This window comes from Nomascus leucogenys, chromosome 7b (genome assembly GCF_006542625.1).
Source record: "Nomascus leucogenys isolate Asia chromosome 7b, Asia_NLE_v1, whole genome shotgun sequence".
NCBI classification, from domain to species: Eukaryota; Metazoa; Chordata; class Mammalia; order Primates; family Hylobatidae; genus Nomascus; species Nomascus leucogenys.
In genome coordinates this window covers 107,065,042-107,088,243 of record NC_044387.1, presented here as the reverse complement: position 1 = coordinate 107,088,243, position 23,202 = coordinate 107,065,042, and the positions used below count along the sequence as shown (strand labels likewise).

The 23,202-nt window shown below is 42.2% G+C and overlaps 1 protein-coding gene across 12 annotated transcripts in view; it reads left to right on the top strand.

Moving 5' to 3' along the window:
- The window catches only part of FAT1 (FAT atypical cadherin 1), a 141,172-nt gene that overhangs the window by 89,234 nt on the left and 28,736 nt on the right, over nt 1-23,202 (top strand). For 9 of the 12 annotated variants that reach the window (XR_004031094.1, XR_004031096.1, XR_004031095.1 and 6 more), the window contains exons 5-12: nt 2,140-2,469; nt 2,819-3,029; nt 4,208-4,276; nt 5,187-5,326; nt 9,967-10,242; nt 10,364-10,574; nt 16,138-20,205; nt 20,712-20,908. Coding sequence is in view for 9 of the 12 variants with exons in the window: in XM_030816422.1 (XP_030672282.1) it covers nt 2,140-2,469; nt 2,819-3,029; nt 4,208-4,276; nt 5,187-5,326; nt 9,967-10,242; nt 10,364-10,574; nt 16,138-20,205; nt 20,712-20,908 (5,502 nt within the window). In the remaining 3 variants the exon portion in view is untranslated. The remainder of the gene's footprint in view (nt 1-2,139; nt 2,470-2,818; nt 3,030-4,207; nt 4,277-5,186; nt 5,327-9,966; nt 10,243-10,363; nt 10,575-16,137; nt 20,206-20,711; nt 20,909-23,202) is intronic. The other 3 variants (XM_030816419.1, XM_030816417.1, XM_030816420.1) reach the window with 1 other exon arrangement.

The following is a 23,202-nucleotide window of genomic DNA, read 5'->3' as shown; positions in this document are numbered from 1 at the left end:
ATACATTGCAGAAAAAGACCACGAGTAATTTGGAGAGGGAAGGTGGAGCATAACATGGACATCAGGTTGATGAGATCTCTGGGCCGTGTCATCAGGAAGGGGCCGAGAGACAGGCAGACCGCGGAGAGGGGGCATAGAGACATCCCTCTGTCCTGTGTGGAAGGCTGGTGTTCATTATCAGAGCCAGCCTTGGAAAAGGCCACCTGCCTTTGTTTAATTGAGTGCCCTTCTTCCACTGTGACAGTATAAGTGACAAAATTCTGAACTGTAACTTTTGAAAATTTCCTTTAATATTGCTGTTTATAATGCCGCCTGCTTAATTTCATTTTATCCTTGGTCAAATTTTCTTAACGTTGTCAGTAAATACTTAGTTTTTTGTAGTTGTGCAGTGTGTGTGTGCATGCATACACGTGTGTGTGCGTTGGGAATTGGGAATACCCTCTAGAAAAGGTGGTTTCACAGCCACAGTGCTTTCCCCATTAGGAGTTGCTTCATGTATTACATCTGAGTTTTTAGTTCATGGGGTGTAAAGTTCCCTTGAATTCATTTTCTTTATGATAGAGCAGAGTTTTGAATTTTCATTCTGTCACTACAAGGATTGACAGAAGGGGCGAATGCGGTCACTGACAAAGATAAACAGATGGGAAGATAGGAGAGCAGTAGTTACATTGATATTTTGCTCCAGTCCTTTCAAATTTCACATTAATTGCATACCTCACTCCAGAGCCCTCTTTTCTCAGTGAATATCAAAGGCTAGGTGGAAGCAGATGCCAGATATATAGCACTTTGAAAGTAGTATTTGGACATTGATGGGAAATAAATTTTCCCTTCAACATACATAATTAGTATATTTTTCAGTAGGGTCCTTTTGGGTTGGTATATTTGAGAGCCAGTGCTGGCATTGATTTGGCTGTCTTCAAGATAGTTTGTCTCCATTACATGTTGAAAGCTGTGACTAGCTACTGGTTCTTGAACCCAAAGTTGGGAACAATTTGGTGATGAATACTAAAAAACATAGTGGTTGCTTGTATTTCTCTTTGTTGTTTTTCTAAAGCTCATATGCAAACTGATGAAAAGGAAATGTTTCGAGAGTGTAAAATTAAAATAGTAAAACTTTTATTTTGAAAAAGCTTAGGAAGGTAAATAATATAAAGTAAAGCAACTACTTAAATACTTGTGACAAGCACCATCGGGATATAGTCACACTTTAATAAACAGGATTTACAACTGCCAGACTTCAGTCTCCTTGACTGTTTTTAGTGTTTTGGTAATTCGTTGGGAAGAAGGTGGGGGTGTGGATGAGGGGAGAATAAGCGTTACTAATGTCGTTACATTTAATGTGCCCGTTGACGTAAACGTGAACGTTTGATTTAAGGGTGAAATGGTCTCTTATGGATCTAGAAACAGTCATCAGTGCAGTTCTCAAGACTCTCTGATATTTTTACCTAAATAGAATATAAGAATATATGGATAGTTTACTTAAAATGAAAGTTATTTTACCTTCATTTTACTGAAAATCTTTTTTAATGAGTTGGTCTTAAATTTAAATGTTTAGGTCCACTCCTATAAAACATCTGTGGAGGAAAACAGCCAAAATAAAATGGTGATTACTAGTATTAAAAGGTGTACTATTTATTTGACACATACTTTAAAATGACAATTTAGCATATTTTATTGACGAAGCTTAACATTTTTAATGTGATATATGGACATTTTATTTTTAAGTACGTAGAGTGTATTGTTTTTAAGAAGGCTCTTTAAATGTGTAAAGCAGAATCTTTACGTATCTCTTCCATGGCCTAAAGGTATTAAGTTTTTGGTAGCTTAACATTTGGCCGAGGTTCACTTTGCACTTACAGTAGTGCGAGAAGAGAGCCTGCACGGTCAGGAAGGCGCGCAGGGGTGCGGCTGTTTCTTTCTTAGCCATGCCCGGCCCCCTGACTCTCTCCCTGTAGAGATGGGAGGTGCTGCCTCACCTCCTTACAGTGCTGTTGTTGGAAGGAGGAGCTGCTGTGTATGTGTCCTCGTGCCCTGCGAAATGTAGAGCTTTACACACATGCGGAGTAGCATTAGGAAGAAGATACTCACTTTTTATATAGTATATCTTAACATGTTAATCTGTTAACTTTAAAAAAACAGGTTACTGTGACAGACAGTGGTAGTCCCCCCAAATCAACCATTGCAAGAGTCATTGTGAAAATCCTTGATGAAAATGACAACAAACCTCAGTTTCTGCAAAAGTTCTACAAAATCAGACTCCCTGAGCGAGAAAAGCCAGACCGAGACAGAAATGCCAAACGGGAGCCCCTCTATCGCGTGATCGCCACCGACAAGGATGACGGCCCCAATGCGGAAATCTCCTACAGCATCGAAGACGGGAATGAACACGGCAAATTTTTCATCGAACCAAAAACTGGAGTGGTTTCGTCCAGGAGGTTTTCAGCAGCTGGAGAATATGATATTCTTTCGGTGAGTTAAGATTGGAGTACTGTAATTTTTTATATGTTGTGACTATAAACCTTATTTTGTATTTCTTCTTTAGTAACTTTATTTCTGTTTTGTAAACGGCTGAAGTGTTTGTGACCTAATGGCCCCATTAGGCAAGGCCGGATGATGTTTGAGCATCAGGGTACTTATTGTTTATGTTGAATGTGGTCATGAAATCATTGTTCTTTTATCAGACATTCAGTACACAGTATACAAATGTGAAAGGTTTGAAATTGGCTCAGTTTAAGACCAAACCAATCTGTGCTTCATTCATTTCTGGGTTGTAACTCCTGATTTGCTATGTTTAATCCCCTCTGCCCCAATGTTGTAGATTAAGGCAGTTGACAATGGTCGCCCTCAAAAGTCATCAACCACCAGACTCCATATTGAATGGATCTCCAAACCCAAACCGTCCCCGGAGCCCATTTCATTTGAAGAATCATTTTTTACCTTTACTGTGATGGAAAGTGACCCCGTTGCCCACATGATTGGAGTAATATCTGTTGAGCCTCCTGGCATACCCCTTTGGTTTGACATCACTGGTAAGCACTCCCCCTCGTTTTCATTGTCCGTATGGGTTACACTGAGGAGAATCTGCATACGGTTTGATGAGTTTGGGGCACATGTCAGGATTTAAAATTGGGAATAAGATCGACAGGTGGAGAATTTGCTTTAAACTATAATATTTTGATTGCAAAATTTTTCACAATATATAGCATATATTAAACTTGTTTAAAATAGGTGCTCTATTCTACCAAGTTATTAATATAAAAATAAAATTTTTAAAAAGTTCATCAAAGAGTTACAGACAAAAGCCCTCAATGTTTTGGTCCAGAAGCACAGCTTCTTAATGTTTATTTATTGACACATAACCTATGGCACATTGTTATTTTTAGTGAATATGTTTGGAACATTTAAAGTAACTATGCCTGTGTGACTGTCACATGTCAATATTTAATAGGGAATAAGCTTACAAAGTTTGATTCGTATACCTTTAAAGTTACGGTACCAGTTATGGGTTTTTAGTTTTATATTACCTCATTTTCAACAGGAAGGAGGATTCGTTAGATTATTTCATCCTCCAATAAAGTTTACTTGCTAAAGCCATTTCTCCTTATTTGTCATGTAATTTAGATAAGACATTGAATGTAATACCCTATTCAACATATTTTTTAAATTTCATGTTAGAGTTTGGCATCTTAGAGTTTTTTTCTTTTAATTGTTTCCTCACATTTTAGTTACAAGGGTATTTAAGAACAAGAGTCTCTGTTGCGATTCATCTCTCTAGGGGGGACTTTATGTCCATTTTTCCTCTTCTGCCCCTTAGTCATGTTACCCCCAAGCCCCCAAAAGTTGCAGCTGACGGACCCAGATCACTGAGCGTGTCAGGCCAGGCCTTACCTTTGGAACTTCCATGCTAAATGGTTTGGCTGTTTTACCAATTTGGTGATTGTGTGAAATTGATGTCATCAGCACCTATGAAACCCTTACAGCCTACTTTCAAGGGAAGGGGAAAAAGAGACTATTTTCATAGTTAACGATGCTCAAAACCGTTTGTTTGCATTCTGTTAACTTTTATCACATTTCCAGATCAACAGGCTGCTGCTGTGCAGTACCTGACCTCGCTGTGTAACCTTGCTGTGCTTGGACCTGGTTTGATTGATCGCTCTTATTCTGTGCTTGCTTTCCATGCGCGCTTGCTTCTTTTTGGCTGTGCCAGGAGACACGCTTGCTAGAGAAGTTTTTTACATCTTTCAGATGACTTGTGACCCGAACTGTACAGCAGAAGGTATCTGCTGAGATCACATAATTTGCCTCAGATTATGAGATCTAAAATAAAAGCCTTGTTTTTTTTTAACTTTTTTATTTCCAATGACTATCTTCCATCGCTGTTTTTTTTTTTTCCATAGTGTGCACGTGGTCACCCATCCCACTCGCCAGCGTGTTGACACGTAATGCTCACCTAGCTCTGTGGTTTTAGGTTTCTCTTAAGACGTCGTGTGTGTTGTTTTGTTTCTTGGTTAGATTTAGTAGTAGAATTTCATCATGACATTAAACCTCTATTTTCATCCCATTTCATTTTATATCTAGGTCAATGGATTTGAAAAGAGAGTTTTATCAAAAATATTTGAATAATATTAGTAGGATAGAAACTTTTGTTTCCTTAGGCTTTGTGTTTGTCAAAAATGAGAAAAAAAATTCTTTTCAAATAGTTTATAGCAGCCAGAACTAATTGAAGTTAACGACCACTATTTTTTTTAGAGTTAATGTTGATTTTTAATAGCTATTTTATTAGGCCAATTTGCTCAAAGTATCAAAAAGTTTTGTTAGTAAGTAAACTTTTAAATGGCCCAGTGATGGTTCATATAACTACTGAGATACAAATTGAAGAGAAATTCAGAACCCCTGAAAAAGCAAAGTGGAAGTAACTCATTGGCAATATTAGCAATGCCTTTGTTTTCAGAGTTGCTTTCTTGCTTTCTTTCAGTTAGTTGCTTCCTGGACAATTAGGGTTCACTTTGCCTTAACAAGCATTGTCTTTCTAATTGGCCACTCTTGTCTTTCAAAACGCTCCTCCTTAGAAGCTCTTTGCTGGTATATTAGAAGTTTTTTCAGTGCCATTAAGTATTAGAAAGCCACAAAATGAACTACAGAGTGTTATCCTGTGACCCGTTTTTACTTTTTTTGTCCTAATTTAGGTGGCAACTATGACAGTCACTTCGATGTGGACAAGGGAACTGGAACCATCATTGTCGCCAAACCTCTTGATGCAGAACAGAAGTCAAACTACAACCTCACAGTCGAGGCTACAGATGGAACCACCACTATCCTCACCCAGGTAAGTGAGTTACCAATGATGCTCTTGTCAGAGGAGGAACCACCACTATCCTCACCCAGGTAAGTGAGTTACTAATGATGCACTTGTCAGAGGAGGATGGAGATAACGTTCTGCCTTGGGGGTCCGCGGGCAATATGAGCGGTGGATTCTGCCCTGTGAGGGTCTAAAATCAGAAGTTTACACACATGCACACTAACAATTTTTATTTAGGGAAAGAAAATTAATTCCGTATCCCAATTTAGGTTTTGAATATAATTAAGGAGTTTTGAGAATTTTGAGAGAAGACTTCAAAAACAAAACAAAACAAAAGCAATGTTATACCATCAAAATCTTCGGATTTTATACTCATTTTAAACTATACTAACGTAAAGTACATCACTGTTGAGAATGAATTGTTTAAATCATTTTCAGTAAAACTGGTTAAAGTGATTAATCTTCTAAATCGCTTTTTTTGGATTCCTCATGGCTATATAAAATGACCAATAAAATTGTTCTAATAACTCCTTTACCACCTTTATTTGTTCCTATCTGGTAATTGAGATGGCCAGATTATGGGGATTTCAAACTTAAGTGTTAAATCCTGTAAGTGAAATTTAAATTCTCTTCTTTCTTATTACTTTTCTTTGGTTCTCGGTGTGGGCCGTTTGGAATGTACAGAAGGAACATTCCTAGACAGAAGAATCATCCTGAGCTTTCAGGAGCAAGCAGAGTGTCATTCACTCATTTATTTAACAAGTATTTGTTGAACACTTGTTACATGCCAGGTACCGTTCCGGAAGGGGAATAATAGTAAACAAAAGACACAACAATCTTGCCTTCTTGGAGCTTCCACTAGGATGGCAGAAGCTAAAGGCTTGTTTATAACCTAGTGGCCTAAATGAAAAAGAAAGAAGTTAAATGTCAGAGAACAAGATGCTTCTGAGTTTCAATTTTCTAGCGTTAGATTATACCGTTTTAAGTCCTAAGCAAGACAGATCATCTGCTAAGTCATTTACCTGTATTAAAAGATAAAAATTATAGTCTGTGATGTCTTTTCGATTAATAAATGGGTAGATAATTTAAAGCCATTTACAAAAATATTTCTCCAAATGCTTGTGATTTTTAGTGTATATAAAATTGATACATGTACATTGTATGCTTTTGGGGTCATTTTGAGATTGTCTTGTAAAAGTTCTAGTGTGGTGTTAAAATTTCAATTTAGTTGGTAGCTGTTCTCATTCTAGAGACAAGCAAAATCTTCTGATTTTCTCTCTTTAAACATAAGCCCTTGTAAAATTTTAGAGCACAAAAATGAGAATAAAAACATCATAAATTGTAATAAATCTAATAGGATAATTCTGAGAGAAGGATTTAAGGGGTATAACTGTAGACCAGTTCACAGAATCGACTACCCAGAAATCTAACAAAAGGAGCTTCATAAACAGTGGAGATGTCCCTCTTTGCCAAGCATTCTCATTACTAAAGACCATACATCTATGAATAATTAACAGTGTACCTCTTTCCCAATAATTATATTTTTAGTTAGTGCAGTTAAAAGTTTAGCATGAAATATCATGTGCCTCAACTAAAATTCCTATAAAACCCAAGAAATATATTCTAGTTTTCTTTCTTGGAAACACAAAATATCTTAAATTTCATTGCTTCCTTTATACTTCTGTAACTTATTTTGGGCCATTGTCAATAGACTCTAGATGCTATCCTAATCGCTGGCAGAGAAAGGCAGTTGGACTCTAAGAGAACGGTGAGCCCAGGTTGACCTGTTAAGGTGTGGGACAAAGGGAATGATTTGTGTTTAGATTATTTTTCCTCTTTAGCTGAGAACCTGGAAATACGAATTTGGGCGGGGGCGGGTGGGGGGTGCAGCAGCTGCCACCTGGAGAAGAGCACAGGAATCAGCTGGGCAATGAGAGGCACCAGGATACAGCGGGGATGGATTGAAGAGCAGAGGAATCAGCTGGGCAGTGAGACACTAGGATACCACGGGGATGGATTGAAGAGCAGAGGGATCAGCTGGGCGGTGAGACACTAGGATACTGCGGAGATGGATTGAAGAGCAGAGGGATCAGCTGGGCGGTGAGACACTAGGATACCGCAGGAATGGATTGAAGAGCAGAGGGATCAGCTGGGCAGTGAGACACTAGGATACCGCGGAGATGGATTGAAGAGCAGAGGGATCAGCTGGGCGGTGAGACACCAGGATACCGCGGGGATGGTTTGGGGCTTGGAAGTAACACTCAGAAGTCAACAGAGCAGCCATTGTGTATCCAGGTCAGGGGCAACAGATGCCGATTTGAGAAGGTTTAGGTGAGCATTGGTGGGTCAAGCGGGCAGCCTCCAGCAGAGGTAGGCGGCAGGACAGTGGGAGAACTGCCAGTGCCCTGCGGAAATAGCTCTTCTCCCGGCTTTCCTGTCCTGTGTGTGTGGCTTAGGATGCTGACCGCCATTGACTCCAGTCACTTGGCTTCATCTTGTGTCTCCAGGTAACTTACCAAATCCAGTTACCTTTTTTTTCTTTCATTCAAACAACTTTGCTTTCATATCTTCTTTCACTTTCTCTCGAGCATCAGCATCGTGGCCTCTGGGGCAGGTCGCTTGGTTTGAATCCCGGCTCCATCTCTTGTACTCCTTTCCGCAGGCAAATAGCTGTAACTCTCTGTGTGTCCATGTTCTCATCCACAAAGCGGGGGTGGTGGTAATCATCCTTTTGGAGGTCTTAGGGGAGGTTGATAAGGTGACCCGCAGGGTGCTTGTTCTTCACGTTCTGAGAGCCTGTCACCCAGTTAGCACTCAGAAAGCCATAGTTTTGTTGCACATCAGCACTGGTTTGGGTTCTTGTCCCACGGACACTCAATTCACCTTCCAGTTGCCATTCTTCATCCCTGCCACTCACCTTGGAAGCGAGTTTCTTCTGACCAAAAGGAGCTGTGTAATCCGCCCACATCAGTACTGGAGTCGAGGCTCCACATATTTGATTCTGCTTTCTTCTTGCTCCTTTACTGTATCACCCCTGAGTTCCAAGTCCTCTCCAACCTCTGAAAGGCAGGATGTTCTGTCCCACTGCTTGCCTTCATGTCTTTGACGCAGCCCTTCCTCATACTTACTCACCTGCCAACCAAAAATGTACCCAAGAAAGCATTATCTCCCTCTTGAGAGCTTTCTGAGCATCTCAGCCAGTCTCTGGACTCTTAAAAACTTTACTTGATAATATATGAGACATGGTTAGGCTGTGCATGTGCAGAACATTGCCTGGTAGCTCTATGAGGGCAGAGACTATTGCACGCTGATTTCACACCCAGGCAAGCATTGGGCATGGAAATGCACAATCAGTGTGTTTCAATTGAATTGCTTTGACTTTCAGTTCTTTCTACTTAATAATGGTTGAGCTTGGAGCAGGATTAAACTTCTCTGCTCAGTACCCACTACATGGGAAAAATAATTTTTAAATTTATAGTGGAAATGAATATATAATCTAATTTATGGTAATTGCCTTTATAGCCATCCCTTCTGGATCTTCATTGACCTGTAAAAGTGAGGCATCTGTAGTTGTAAAGGTTTACATAGCTTTCACATGCAACCTTTCCATGGTTTGGTGGATGCATCTAGAATTCATACAAAATGTAATGTTTTACGTTTTATTTAACTAAAACATCCTTGATATTTTGGTCTTCTGTGAGAACACTGATGTAGCCCTCATGGAAGGCCTCTGTTCATGGCCTGCACCATGTGGCTGACAGCTCTGCCTGGGACCCTGGCCCCCTGTGCCGCTTGGACTAGCAGATCCCTTTGTTCCGTATGCTCCTGCGAAGCGCAGTTTTCTTCTTAAACTCTAAAGCATGTTTTATAATTGGCAGTGATTTCCGCTGTGCCAAACCCATAGGTCTTTTCATTATGAAAATTAATCCTCTCACTGTCAAAGTTTTGTTTGTTTCTAATTTAGCTTAGTACCAAGTTTCTTAACATTTGCTTTTTTTCCTCTAAAGGTTTTTACTTTATGTAGATGTAGTTAAGAGAGTTTGTTTTTCCAATCTATTGACTAAATTGCTTTTAGGGAATAAACGTATTTACTACATAGATGTAGGTTTATGGTCACAGAAATACAGTGATTTCTTAACACATTTCTTATTTTTTCTTTTTACATATTAGGAAAACCTATGATCGGGGGCTTGGGATGTCAAAAATGAGAATGAGAAATTTAGATGGTGTAATCATCTATCTTACCTCAGTGGGTTGGTAGTTGCAGATTCAAATCTGATTTAAGAAATTAGTCTTCTATAAATCCTGGTAAAGTAAATTGTTATCTGTATATGAGTAATCTACAGATACCTTCTCCATGGAGGCATAAGAGAAGTTAAGCCCACGTAAAGACATGGCAAGTGTGAAAAGTATACATATTTTGTCCCAGAGTTAGTTATAAGAATGAAGAAAGGTCATCATTATCTTACTCATATTTAGATAAGTAATATACCATGAGAAATGTTCTAAGAAATGTGTGATTCTGGGTTTTTGTTGCCTTTCTCATATTTGTATTTTATTTTGCCACAGTATCATTGTTTCAATGTACGTGACTTGTTCATGATTCTTTAAGTATTAAAACATCATAATTGGAAATATCGTATGAGTCATTTTGTCATCCGTTACAGGTATTCATCAAAGTAATAGACACAAATGACCATCGTCCTCAGTTTTCTACATCAAAGTATGAAGTTGTTATTCCTGAAGATACAGCGCCAGAAACAGAAATTTTGCAGATCAGTGCTGTGGATCAGGATGAGAAAAACAAACTAATCTACACTCTGCAGAGCAGTAGAGATCCATTGAGTCTCAAGAAATTTCGTCTTGATCCTGCAACCGGCTCTCTCTATACTTCTGAGAAGCTCGATCATGAAGCCGTTCACCAGCACACCCTCACGGTCATGGTAGGCGCTCTGCCCGCTCTCCTCCCACCATTTGGTCCTGAGGCCTTTGTGTGTTTGAGTGTGATTTTTAATTAGTATAAGGAAAACACCAATGGGATTGATAATGTGTCGATTCTTTTAGGTACGAGATCAAGATGTGCCTGTAAAACGCAACTTTGCAAGGATTGTGGTCAATGTCAGCGACACAAATGACCACGCCCCGTGGTTCACCGCTTCCTCCTACAAAGGGCGGGTTTATGAATCGGCAGCCGTTGGCTCAGTTGTGTTGCAGGTGACGGCTCTGGACAAGGACAAAGGGAAAAATGCTGAAGTGCTGTACTCTATCGAGTCAGGTATTTTTGGAGCATTCAGTGGCATTTTAAGTTTGCAGTTGTTAAAAGGCTGTTTCTACTTTTCCAAAATTAGTTCTGGGTATTGAAGCATTTCTGTGTATCTGCAAAAATTGCTTAAATTCATCTGTAGATACAATTTTACATGTTAGGAGAAAGAGGAATTTTTTTTTTTTTTTTTAACTTTTAGCCCATCAGAGTGTTTGGGGAAAGTTCTGGGGGATTCACAATATTAGCACAGTTCAAGGCTCTGAGAAGCCTCGTAGTAAAGGAAACTTTATTTGACCAATTCAGTATTTCTGAAATGATTTTGACCACACTTTCTTCTGTAATATTGGTTAAATTAAACACACTTAGGAAGCTGTTTGCCTAGAAATTTAACGTTTCACTTTTTTGTCGGAGAGTATTTTCTCTTGAGCAGAGCAGGAAGCTTCATAACAGTGTTGACTCATTGTAATTGGCTGAAACCTCAGAAAGAGGTGCCATGACCTCCCACCCCTTCCACATTTACCTGGATATTTGCCCTTCGCCTTTAACAGGTGAATTTCCCTCATGGAATTGGGTGAGGACTAGACCCCAGAGCTGGGGCCTGCTGGGGTGCGGCTTGAGGCAGCAAGGGCAGAAAAAAAAACAGCTGGAGCTGTGGGCCTGGACGGTTCCGGGACCCAGAGGCCAAGAGATCCAGAATCGGGATAACAAGGGGGACCACCGGAAGCAGTCCTGGCATAGCAGGATGTTTCTGGTCTGTTTTCCGCTGCCATTCCCTCATTCATTCATTCATTCCGTGGGCTGGTGAAGCTCGCTTTATGTGCCAGGTGCCATGTTGGTCCCTCATTCATTCATTCATTCCGTGGGCTGGTGAAGCTCGCTTTATGTGCCAGGTGCCATGTTGGTCCCTCATTCATTCATTCATTCATTCATTCCGTGGGCTGGTGAAGCTCGCTTTATGTGCCAGGTGCCATGTTGGTCCCTCATTCATTCATTCATTCATTCATTCCGTGGGCTGGTGAAGCTCGCTTTATGTGCCAGGCACCATGTTGGTCCCTCATTCATTCATTCCGTGGGCTGGTGAAGCTCGCTTTATGTGCCAGGTGCCATGTTGGTCCCTCATTCATTCATTCATTCATTCCGTGGGCTGATGAAGCTCGCTTTATGTGCCAGGTGCCATGTTGGTCCCTCATTCATTCATGCATTCATTCCGTGGGCTGATGAAGCTCGCTTTATGTGCCAGGTGCCATGTTGGTCCCTCATTCATTCATTCATTCCATGGGCTGATGAAGCTCGCTTTATGTGCCAGGTGCCATGTTGGTCCCTCATTCATTCATTCCGTGGGCTGGTGAAGCTCGCTTTATGTGCCAGGTGCCATGTTGGTCCCTCATTCATACATTCATTCCGTGAGCTGGTGAAGCTCGCTTTATGTGCCAGGTGCCATGTTGGGAGTGTTCCTCTTGGGCATGGTAGGTGGGCATTGCCATAGGGTCCACAATGCATGTCTTGTAAAAATTCCACCCCGATAGAAACAGGGCTCTGCTTTAGAGCATACGATCTGTACAGTCAGAAGTCACGTTGCTTTAGGATGTTCCTGCTCATGCCAGATCCTCTGAAAGTGATGAAATGTTGAGAAGACAGTTTACAGTTTTCCGTTTTCTTCAGTGCCATTGTTAGTACAAGGAATATCGTCCCTTTCAGTCTTCTTCGTAATGAGTTTAGAGAATTAAAATATTCCATTTAACTTTTTTTTTTAAGTCTATAGCTCTACATATTTAGAAATTCTCTCTCCCAGGCATTAGAATTGGTACAGGTATAGATTAACTATAGATCATGTAATCAAAATTTGAGGAAATGGAGAGTAATTTAAAAAAACTGACTGATGTGTTCTAGGTGGTTAAACTATGTTTATTTAACGTATTTGAAGTTTCATTTGTTTCCCTTAAAACAACCAAATTGAGTTCATTAGTCACAAATAAGATCTCATACACGGCCTGTGGTTGCAGTGTTAAAATGTGGTGTAGTTAGTGCCTTGAGTAAAGATGAAGTTTTTTTCCACTGGTTGAGAAATTTGCAGTTAGAAAAACAGTGCATTCCATTTGTGCATGCCTGAGTACTTCAATCAAGTAATTCTGTCATAGACAAACTGACTGGGTTTATGCAGGAGAAAATGTTAAACTTCCCCTTAGCTTTCACATAATTTTCAACAACTGGGTGGTTAAAATATGATTGTTGGTGTCTGAGTAGAAGCATGTGCATTCTTTGAATGCCTCTAATGACTGACAGGATTAGGAATCTGGTATTTGGAGAATGGAACTCCCTACTCCATGAATAGATAATACCAGTGGCCTATTCTGGCATAGAATTAGGACTTGTAAGAAGCTATTTTTATAGTTTTGGTAATATAAAAATTATGCTCAGCAGTTACTTTGTAGGAGACCACTACCATTAAAATGCAGTAGAATTTTGTGGAGGGGGTGTGTGCATGTGTTGGAGATGGAGGTGGATGTCTGTTGGAATAGTACAAACTATAAAATGTTCATACAAATGCCTTTCATTTAAGTTTATTGATAATTATCTGCTTCTAATTTGTGTCGGATTACATTTAAAGTTCAAAAAGACTAGCTATAAATTCAGTACGTAACACTGCATGTTTAATTAGCAGCAATTAATTGAGTAAAAGGTTTGGTCTGATTAGGAGTCTTCAGGGAAAAAGGAATTAATTAAGAGAGATTTTCAGTAACCGTTGAGTTACATGCTGGAGACATGTCAGTGCCATACTCTGGTCTGTGTGGTGTTTTCTTCTTACGTCTTTTTAAAAAAGTAGATTATTAGAGTACTGCTTCTAAACTATTTTAATACCTGGCAATAGAAGACACTCCATAAGTAAATATACTTATTGATTAAAATTGGTTTTCCTCCCCAAACTTAAGTCAAATATAATTGCCTTGAGAGTCAATAGAGGGTGCCACTCTGCCAGTCAGCAGGCCCCAGCTGAACATCCAGAGTGTGTCCACAGGGGAAGAAACAGACTCCCCTTCACAGTTCTGTGTAATACACTTAATAGCTTAAGAGCAAAAATTAGCCTATTTGTCTAGATAATTGCCCTGTTCCAATACAGGGAACAATTTAAAGTTGTTTTAAAATCATTCATGTTGTAGCTAAAGTCAGTGAATAAGCCCCCAGCCTCATACAGACCTTTTCTGCCACCTTAGGAAGTCGTTCAACACCACCAGTGCATCTCAGTGTCTGTGTACCTATTGTTAGGGCAGGCAGGGGTACTTTCTGCCACTCAGCAGCCCTCATTGTTTCTTCACATAAACACAATGCTGCTTTCCCATCTGCAAATCTGATGATTCCTGCCTTAATCTATACGCACGTGGGATCCATATATCACATCACGAGCTGGGTTCGTTTTTAACCTGGTTATCAGTGACATGCTCCAAGCTGTGTTCATCAGAGTCATGATGCCCCAGATTGTAAAGGATGTTTCTGAATCTTGCATGGCCGATAAAGAGCAAGGTTGTAATCCATGCTGTAAAGAAAACACAGGGCGATGAGACAGAAACAGTAAGAATAGCGGGAGAAGACTCTTCCAGGAGAGGCTGCATCAGACACTGGGGCTCTGAGATGAGTGTGCTCTCCTGATTGAGGACGAAGAGAATGCCCACTTGGCTGGAGGGCAGGGAGCAAGTTTTGCAGAAAGCCGTGTGTTCTAGCACCACCAGGCTCCTCCACAGCAGATAGAGTCTATTCATTCCTCCACGTGAGGCCTTGCATATTTGAAGCTTCATTGGCAAGATAACATTATCCTGTACAAAATAAGAGAGAAATGGATATACAAGAATGAATATAAAATATGGTAGGTCAGCTGGTGAGTACAGACATAGGGAAGTCTGAGGGGCGGGGATGAAGAGAGTCACCATGGCTGCCCCAGTCTCCTGTGTCAGGCCAGGCAGTCAGTCACAATTTTAGATGGTGAGGGTGATGTACAGGTGGGATGAGAAAAGGATCTTGGAGTTCTGACAACGGCCAAAAATGCAATCAGGAAGGGCTTGGGATCACTGACTCATAAATACAGACAGGCCGGAAATTAGTGTCTCAAAAGCCTGGCAGGGGCAGTAGGACCCAGTTCTCGGCCAGGGTTCAGCTCAGAGCGTCAGGGCCTAGAGAAATCCTGGGCCTCCGCCCTGTTGCAGACTGAGGCGCTGCCTTGGGGCCTGGATGCAGAGCCAGTAAGACTTAATGAAAACCAGGCTGGATCTGGTCTCTAAAACATGGCCACGGATTTTTGGAAAATGTATTAAAGGAAGGAAGTGAAGACTGTAGAGGAAGTGTTTACTGTTAATGATGTGGAGAAAGAAGTGCTTGGTTAATCCCCTGGTTTGCAGCTCACACGAAGTAGTTCTGGTCTGTGAAATGCCACACTCATGGCAAACCTAGAGCAAGAATTTGAGAAAGCAGTTAAGTGGCAAGTGAGCTTTGTTTGGGGTAAGTGTAATAGTTCATTTGGGGAAAATAAATTCTGTGCTATGACAGGGATGGTGAATTCTGGGTGCTTGTTCATGAAACAGAAAAAGGATGGGGGGGCTCGTGGATGGATTAAACCTGAGAGCCTGCAACGCCACCCTGATTTATCCAAAAGGGCTGTAGAGAACTGCTTGTTTCTTTGACGATTCAGTCGATGATACGAAATTATACAATATTCTGGAGTTGTGGTTGCAGCTAAAACATATAGTATAGCCTGAAAAGGTCCAAAGAAAAGGCAGTAAAACACTATCTTCGAGCAGCCTCTCAGCTTCAGCGCTGCTGACATTTGGAACCAGATATTTTTTGTTGTGCAGGGCTGTCCTGTGCATTGTAGGATGCTTAACAACACCCCTGGTCTCCACCCACGAGACGCCAGGAGCAGCCTCTTCCGACAAGTAGTGACAACCAAAAATGTTTGCAGGCATTACCAGATGTCTCCTTGGGAGCAGAATCGCCCCCAGGGGAAAACCACTGACCTAGAAGATAAGTTGACCTGAAAAAGATAAGAAGGGAATGTTGTTGCAGTCTTCAAAACCTATAAAGTGGGGTGGGTTACACACATTTATCCATGGACAATTGTCTCTTGAAGCTTGATGTCAATTTCTTATTGAATCAAAATCTTTCGTAATGAATACAAACCTTAAGAATTCGTAAGTCATTACCGTTGAAAATACAAGTGTGGTCCAGAAGTGTTTTGAGGGACTCCTGGAAAGTGACTCACTCAACTGCTTTGTGGAAGGATATGCTTGTCTTTCCACCACACATTCCCAGTGCAGCCGAGAGAGGGAGTTTTGGCTTTAAGACCAGAGTGCTATGTCTTCTGTTTTTTGTTTTTCATCATTTATGGACAAAATTCTGTAAAGTATACCTGGTTTTAGGTGGATAAAAATAAAACAAGTTGAAGGTTCCATTCAAATGTTGACATCCCCTGAGTGTCTGCTCAATTCCGGAGTATAATTTTTGAGGATACCTTTGTTTCTGTTTCTCTAACTACTACTGCTATTGCTCCTTGTATTTTTCTCTAATGTGTTTTTTCCTCTCCTTCCAGGAAATATTGGAAATTCTTTTGTGATTGATCCTGTCTTGGGCTCTATTAAAACAGCCAAAGAATTAGATCGAAGTAACCAAGTGGAGTATGATTTAATGGTAAAAGCTACAGATAAGGGCAGTCCACCTATGAGTGAAATAACTTCTGTGCGTATCTTCATCACAATTGCTGACAATGCCTCTCCGAAGTTTACATCAAAAGAATATTCTGTTGAAATTAGTGAAACTGTCAGCATTGGGAGTTTTGTTGGGATGGTTACAGCCCATAGTCAGTCATCAGTGGTGTATGAAATAAAAGATGGAAATATAGGTGATGCTTTTGATATTAATCCACATTCTGGAACTATCATCACTCAGAAAGCCCTGGACTTTGAAACTTTGCCCATTTACACATTGATAATACAAGGAACTAACATGGCTGGTTTGTCCACTAATACAACGGTTCTAGTTCACCTGCAGGATGAGAATGACAACTTGCCAGTTTTTATGCAGGCAGAATACACAGGACTCATTAGTGAATCAGCCTCAATTAACAGTGTGGTCCTAACAGACAGGAATGTCCCACTGGTGATTCGAGCAACTGATGCTGATAAAGACTCAAATGCTTTGCTTGTATATCACATTGTTGAACCATCTGTACACAAATATTTTGCTATTGATTCTAGCACTGGTGCTATTCATACAGTACTAAGTCTGGACTATGAAGAAACAAGTATTTTTCACTTCACCGTACAAGTGCATGACATGGGAACCCCACGTTTATTTGCTGAGTATGCAGCCAATGTAACAGTACATGTAATTGACATTAATGACTGCCCTCCTGTGTTCGCCAAGCCATTATATGAAGCATCTCTTTTGTTGCCAACATACAAAGGAGTAAAAGTCATCACAGTAAATGCTACGGATGCCGATTCAAGCGCATTCGCACAGTTGATTTACTCCATCACCGAAGGCAATATCGGGGACAAGTTTTCTATGGACTACAAGACTGGTGCTCTCACTGTCCAAAACACAACTCAGTTAAGAAGCCGCTATGAGCTAACCGTTAGAGCTTCCGACGGCAGATTTGCCGGCCTTACCTCTGTCAAAATTAATGTGAAAGAAAGCAAAGAAAGTCACCTAAAGTTTACCCAGGATGTCTACTCTGCAGTAGTGAAAGAGAATTCCACCGAGGCGAAAACATTAGCTGTCATTACTGCTATTGGGAATCCAATCAATGAGCCTTTGTTTTATCACATCCTCAACCCAGATCGCAGATTTAAAATAAGCCGCACTTCAGGAGTTCTGTCAACCACTGGTATACCCTTCGATCGTGAGCAGCAGGAGGCGTTTGATGTGGTTGTAGAAGTGACAGAGGAACGTAAGCCTTCCGCAGTGGCCCACGTTGTCGTGAAGGTCATTGTAGAAGACCGGAATGATAATGCACCGGTGTTTGTCAACCTTCCCTACTACGCCATTGTTAAAGTGGACACTGAGGTGGGCCATGTCATTCGCTATGTCACTGCTGTAGACAGAGACAGTGGCAGAAACGGGGAAGTGCATTACTACCTCAAGGAACATCATGAACACTTTCAGATTGGACCCTTGGGTGAAATTTCACTGAAAAAGCAATTTGAACTTGACACCTTAAATAAAGAATATCTTGTTGCAGTGGTTGCAAAAGATGGAGGGAACCCGGCCTTTTCAGCGGAAGTTATCGTTCCGATCACTGTCATGAATAAAGCCATGCCTGTGTTTGAAAAACCTTTCTACAGTGCAGAGATTGCAGAGAACATCCAGGTGCACAGCCCTGTGGTCCACGTGCAGGCCAACAGCCCAGAAGGCTTGAAAGTGTTCTACAGCATCACAGATGGAGACCCTTTCAGCCAGTTCACTATTAACTTCAATACTGGAGTTATCAACGTCATAGCTCCTCTGGACTTTGAGGCCCACCCGGCATATAAACTGAGCATACGCGCAACTGACTCCTTGACAGGCGCTCATGCTGAAGTATTTGTGGACATCATAGTAGAGGACATCAATGATAACCCTCCTGTGTTTGCTCAGCAGTCTTATGCGGCAACCCTGTCTGAGGCATCTGTAATTGGAACATCTGTTGTTCAAGTCCGAGCCACAGATTCTGATTCAGAACCAAATAGAGGAATCTCATACCACATGTTTGGGAATCTCAGCAAGAGTCATGATCATTTTCATGTAGACAGCAACACCGGCCTCATCTCACTCCTCAGAACCCTGGATTACGAGCAGTCCCGGCAGCACACGATTTTTGTGAGGGCTGTTGATGGTGGTATGCCCCCGCTGAGCAGTGATGTGATTGTCACGGTGGACGTTACCGACCTCAATGATAATCCACCACTCTTTGAACAACAGATTTACGAAGCCAGAATTAGCGAGCACGCCCCTCATGGGCATTTTGTGACCTGTGTAAAAGCCTATGATGCAGACAGTTCAGACGCAGACAAGTTGCAGTATTCCATTCTGTCTGGCAATGATCATAAACATTTTGTCATTGACAGTGCAACAGGGATTATCACCCTCTCAAACCTGCGCCGGCACGCCTTGAAGCCATTTTACAGTCTTAACCTGTCAGTTTCTGATGGAGTTTTTAGAAGTTCCACCCAGGTTCATGTAACTGTAATTGGAGGCAATTTGCACAGTCCTGCTTTTCTTCAGAACGAATATGAAGTGGAACTAGCTGAAAACGCTCCCCTACATACCCTGGTGATGGAGGTGAAAACTACCGATAGGGATTCTGGTATTTATGGCCACGTTACTTACCATATTGTAAATGACTTTGCCAAAGACAGATTTTACATAAATGAGAGAGGACAGATATTTACTTTGGAGAAACTTGATCGAGAAACCCCAGCGGAGAAAGTGATCTCCGTCCGTTTAATGGCTAAGGATGATGGAGGAAAAGTTGCTTTCTGCACTGTGAATGTCATCCTTACAGATGACAATGATAATGCACCACAATTTCGAGCAACCAAATATGAAGTGAATATTGGATCCAGTGCTGCTAAAGGGACTTCAGTCATTAAAGTTCTTGCAAGTGATGCCGATGAGGGCTCCAATGCCGACGTCACCTATGCCATTGAAGCAGACTCTGAAAGTGTAAAAGAGAATTTGGAAATTAACAAACTGTCTGGCGTAGTCACTACAAAGGAGAGCCTCATTGGCTTGGAAAATGAATTCTTCACTTTCTTTGTTAGAGCTGCAGATAATGGGTCTCCATCAAAAGAATCTGTTGTTCCCGTCTATGTTAAAATCCTTCCACCAGAAATGCAGCTTCCAAAATTTTCAGAACCTTTCTATACCTATACAGTGTCGGAGGACGTGCCTATTGGAACAGAAATAGACCTCATCCGAGCAGAACATAGCGGGACTGTTCTTTACAGCCTGGTCAAAGGGAATACTCCAGAAAGCAATAGGGATGAGTCCTTTGTGATTGACAGACAGAGCGGGAGACTGAAGCTGGAGAAGAGTCTTGATCATGAGACCACTAAGTGGTATCAGTTTTCCATACTGGCCAGGTGCACTCAGGATGACCACGAGGTGGTGGCGTCTGTAGATGTTAGTATCCAAGTGAAAGATGCAAATGACAACAGCCCGGTCTTTGAATCTAGTCCATATGAGGCATTCATTGTTGAAAACCTGCCAGGGGGAAGTAGAGTAATTCAGATCAGGGCATCTGATGCTGACTCAGGAACCAACAGCCAAGTTATGTATAGCCTGGATCAGTCACAAAGTGTGGAAGTCATTGAATCCTTTGCCATTAACATGGAAACGGGCTGGATTACAACTTTAAAGGAACTTGACCATGAAAAGAGAGACAATTACCAGATTAAAGTGGTTGCATCAGATCATGGTGAAAAGATCCATCTATCCTCCACAGCCATTGTGGATGTTACCGTCACCGATGTCAACGATAGTCCACCACGATTCACGGCCGAGATCTATAAAGGGACTGTGAGTGAGGATGACCCCCCAGGTGGGGTGATTGCCATCTTAAGTACCACGGATGCCGATTCTGAAGAGATCAACAGACAAGTTACATATTTCATAACAGGTAAAAAATTCAAACCAAACGGTTTAATTTAAAATGATTTCTAGAAGCATAAAGTATAAGATCTGTATTGTATGGAAATTGGGGACTTAAGGGATGATTTTACTTAAAAATATCTAAAATAATAAGTAGAAATAATGTCTGTTGAGCCTCATTTCAAGCTTGTTACCTGAGCAAAGCTACCAGTTGTTTCATTAGACTGTTTTTGATTTTTGTGACTCATTCTTTTGAACCTTATACTTAGTGTATAATAAATATATTATAATTAAAAACATTATAGTTTTAATGCAGGCTAAATTATTATTTAGTAATCTTAATGCTATGTTTATACATTTTAATGCTGCCCTTGTTTTGGTAAATTGGAAGGCTAATATATGCCAAATTAATTTTTTAATACTCAATTATTTTAAACGATAACATTATACATCTTTTGTACAGTTTATTTTTTCTGTTACTTATTTTTATCCTTTCAACAAATATGACTATCATCTTCTTTATTGATTTAATAGGAGGGGATCCTTTAGGACAGTTTGCTGTTGAAAATATACAGAATGAATGGAAGGTATATGTGAAGAAACCTCTAGACAGGGAAAAAAGGGACAATTACCTTCTTACTATCACAGCAACTGATGGCACCTTCTCATCAAAAGCGATAGTTGAAGTGAAAGTTCTGGATGCAAATGACAACAGTCCAGTTTGTGAAAAGGTAAGCAGCTCTTCCCTTACATTTGCGTGTTATGAATTTAAATTTCTTAATTCTTTCAATGGGACCGTCATTTGTCGCTGTGGTGTAATTCACATGTGTTTTATGATCGCTTACTGATTAAGCAGAGGTGTTAAATGGGGTAAGACTTGGAAAAGCTTCAGAACTATTTGCAGGAATGCTAAATAAATCAAAAGCCTCATTCTAGAAAACTAAATTATGGACAGGACTCCAGTTGCGTCTAACACTGAAAATGCTCTGTAAACTTTTCATGAGGGCATTCTCTTAATATGGGGATACAGCTGTTTTGGGGGAAGGATCTGACAGGAAACAAAGGGCCGATGTGCCGTGAGACAGTTTTGGGGGCATCTGCTCTTCTGCACGCTAGAGAAGCTCAGAGGTGGACAGCGTGCTTCCTGCATCTGCGTGGCTCACCATTCAGTGAGAACTAAAAGTAGACATAGGAAGGGCTGCTCCCTCCAAGGTTAGATGAGGGCCATGTGGCTCGAGCAGGGGTGGTCCCTGGGGCCAGAGGGTGAGAAGGGCTGCCCAGAGAAAGGGCTGGCTCAGCTTCGGGGGACAGTAACGAGGTCGTCAGGAGTGGGTGGGGAGGGGCCGTGGAGTGTGAGGAGGGATTGTGGGAGTAGCCACTGGGTTTACCAGAAGTGGGGAGTCTGCGCTGAGAGTCTTGGAAAAGGGTGAACTGGATTACAGTGGGCGGTGGCGGTCGTTCCAGGGGATTTTAACTCGATCTTAGAGAAAATAGGGACTTTGGAGCCTTTTATATCAGTAATGAGACGAGTTCCTTAAGAAGCTTAGTTTGGAAGCATCATGCCCATTATTTAGACAGGGAGGAGTGGATGCAAGGGGGCCCTGGAAAGGCAGAGGTGGGGAAGGAGTGAAAGGACCAAAGCCACCACCCAGGAGGACCATCTGGTGTGACAGCCGGCCAGCGTGCCATTGAGCCAAAGTCACTGCCGAGGAGGACCATCTGGTGTGACAGCCAGCCAGTGTGCCATCGAGCCAAAGCCACCACCGAGGAGGACCATCTGGTGTGACAGCCGGCCAGCGTGCCATTAAGCCAAAGCCACCACCAAGGAGGACCATCTGGTGTGACAGCCGGCCAGTGTGCCATTGAGCCAAAGCCATCACCGAGGAGGACCATCTGGTGTGACAGCCGGCCAGTGTGCCATTGAGCCAAAGCCACCGCCGAGGAGGACCATCTGGTGTGACAGCCGGCCAGTGTGCCATTGAGCCAAAGCCACCACCAAGGAGGACCATCTGGTGTGACAGCCGGCCAGTGTGCCATTAAGCCAAAGCCACCACCAAGGAGGACCATCTGGTGTGACAGCCGGCCAGTGTGCCATTGAGCCAAAGCCATCACCGAGGAGGACCATCTGGTGTGACAGCCGGCCAGTGTGCCATTGAGCCAAAGCCACCACCAAGGAGGACCATCTGGTGTGACAGCCGGCCAGTGTGCTGTCAAGTCAAAGCCATCACCAAGGAGGACCCTCTGGTGTGACAGCCAGCCAGTGTGCCGTCAAGCCAAAGTCACCGCCGAGGAGGACCATCTGGTGTGACAGCCGGCCAGCGTGCCATTGAGCCAAAGCCACCACCGAGGAGGACCATCTGGTGTGACAGCCAGCCAGTGTGCCGTCAAGCCAAAGTCACCGCCGAGGAGGACCATCTGGTGTGACAGCCGGCCAGCGTGCCGTCGAGTCAAAGCCATCACCGAGGAGGACCATCTGGTGTGACAGCCGGCCAGCGTGCCATTGAGCCAAAGCCACCACCAAGGAGGACCATCTGGTGTGACAGCCGGCCAGTGTGCTGTCGAGTCAAAGCCATCACCAAGGAGGACCCTCTGGTGTGACAGCCAGCCAGTGTGCCGTCAAGCCAAAGTCACCGCCGAGGAGGACCATCTGGTGTGACAGCCGGCCAGCGTGCCGTCGAGTCAAAGCCATCACCGAGGAGGACCATCTGGTGTGACAGCCGGCCAGCGTGCCATCGAGCCCAACTTTCTACAGGAGTAGGGGGAGCGACCAAGGCCGTGGCAAAGAGGAGTCTGAGCCGGGGGCTGGTTTTAGAGGAGTTCCATGTTGAATTCCAATTCCAGTTTGCTAAAGTAATGAGACATTCAGTTGACCATGTGTTTTAGACATTGAGAGATGGCGAGATGTTGGATGGGTATTAGGGAAAGGTGTGGAAACTTGGCGTTGTCTCTGGATAGCTGAAAATTGACTGCATTTGAGAGGATACTAACAAAAAGGGGAAAAAAGAAGAGAGAGCCATTTCCAAAG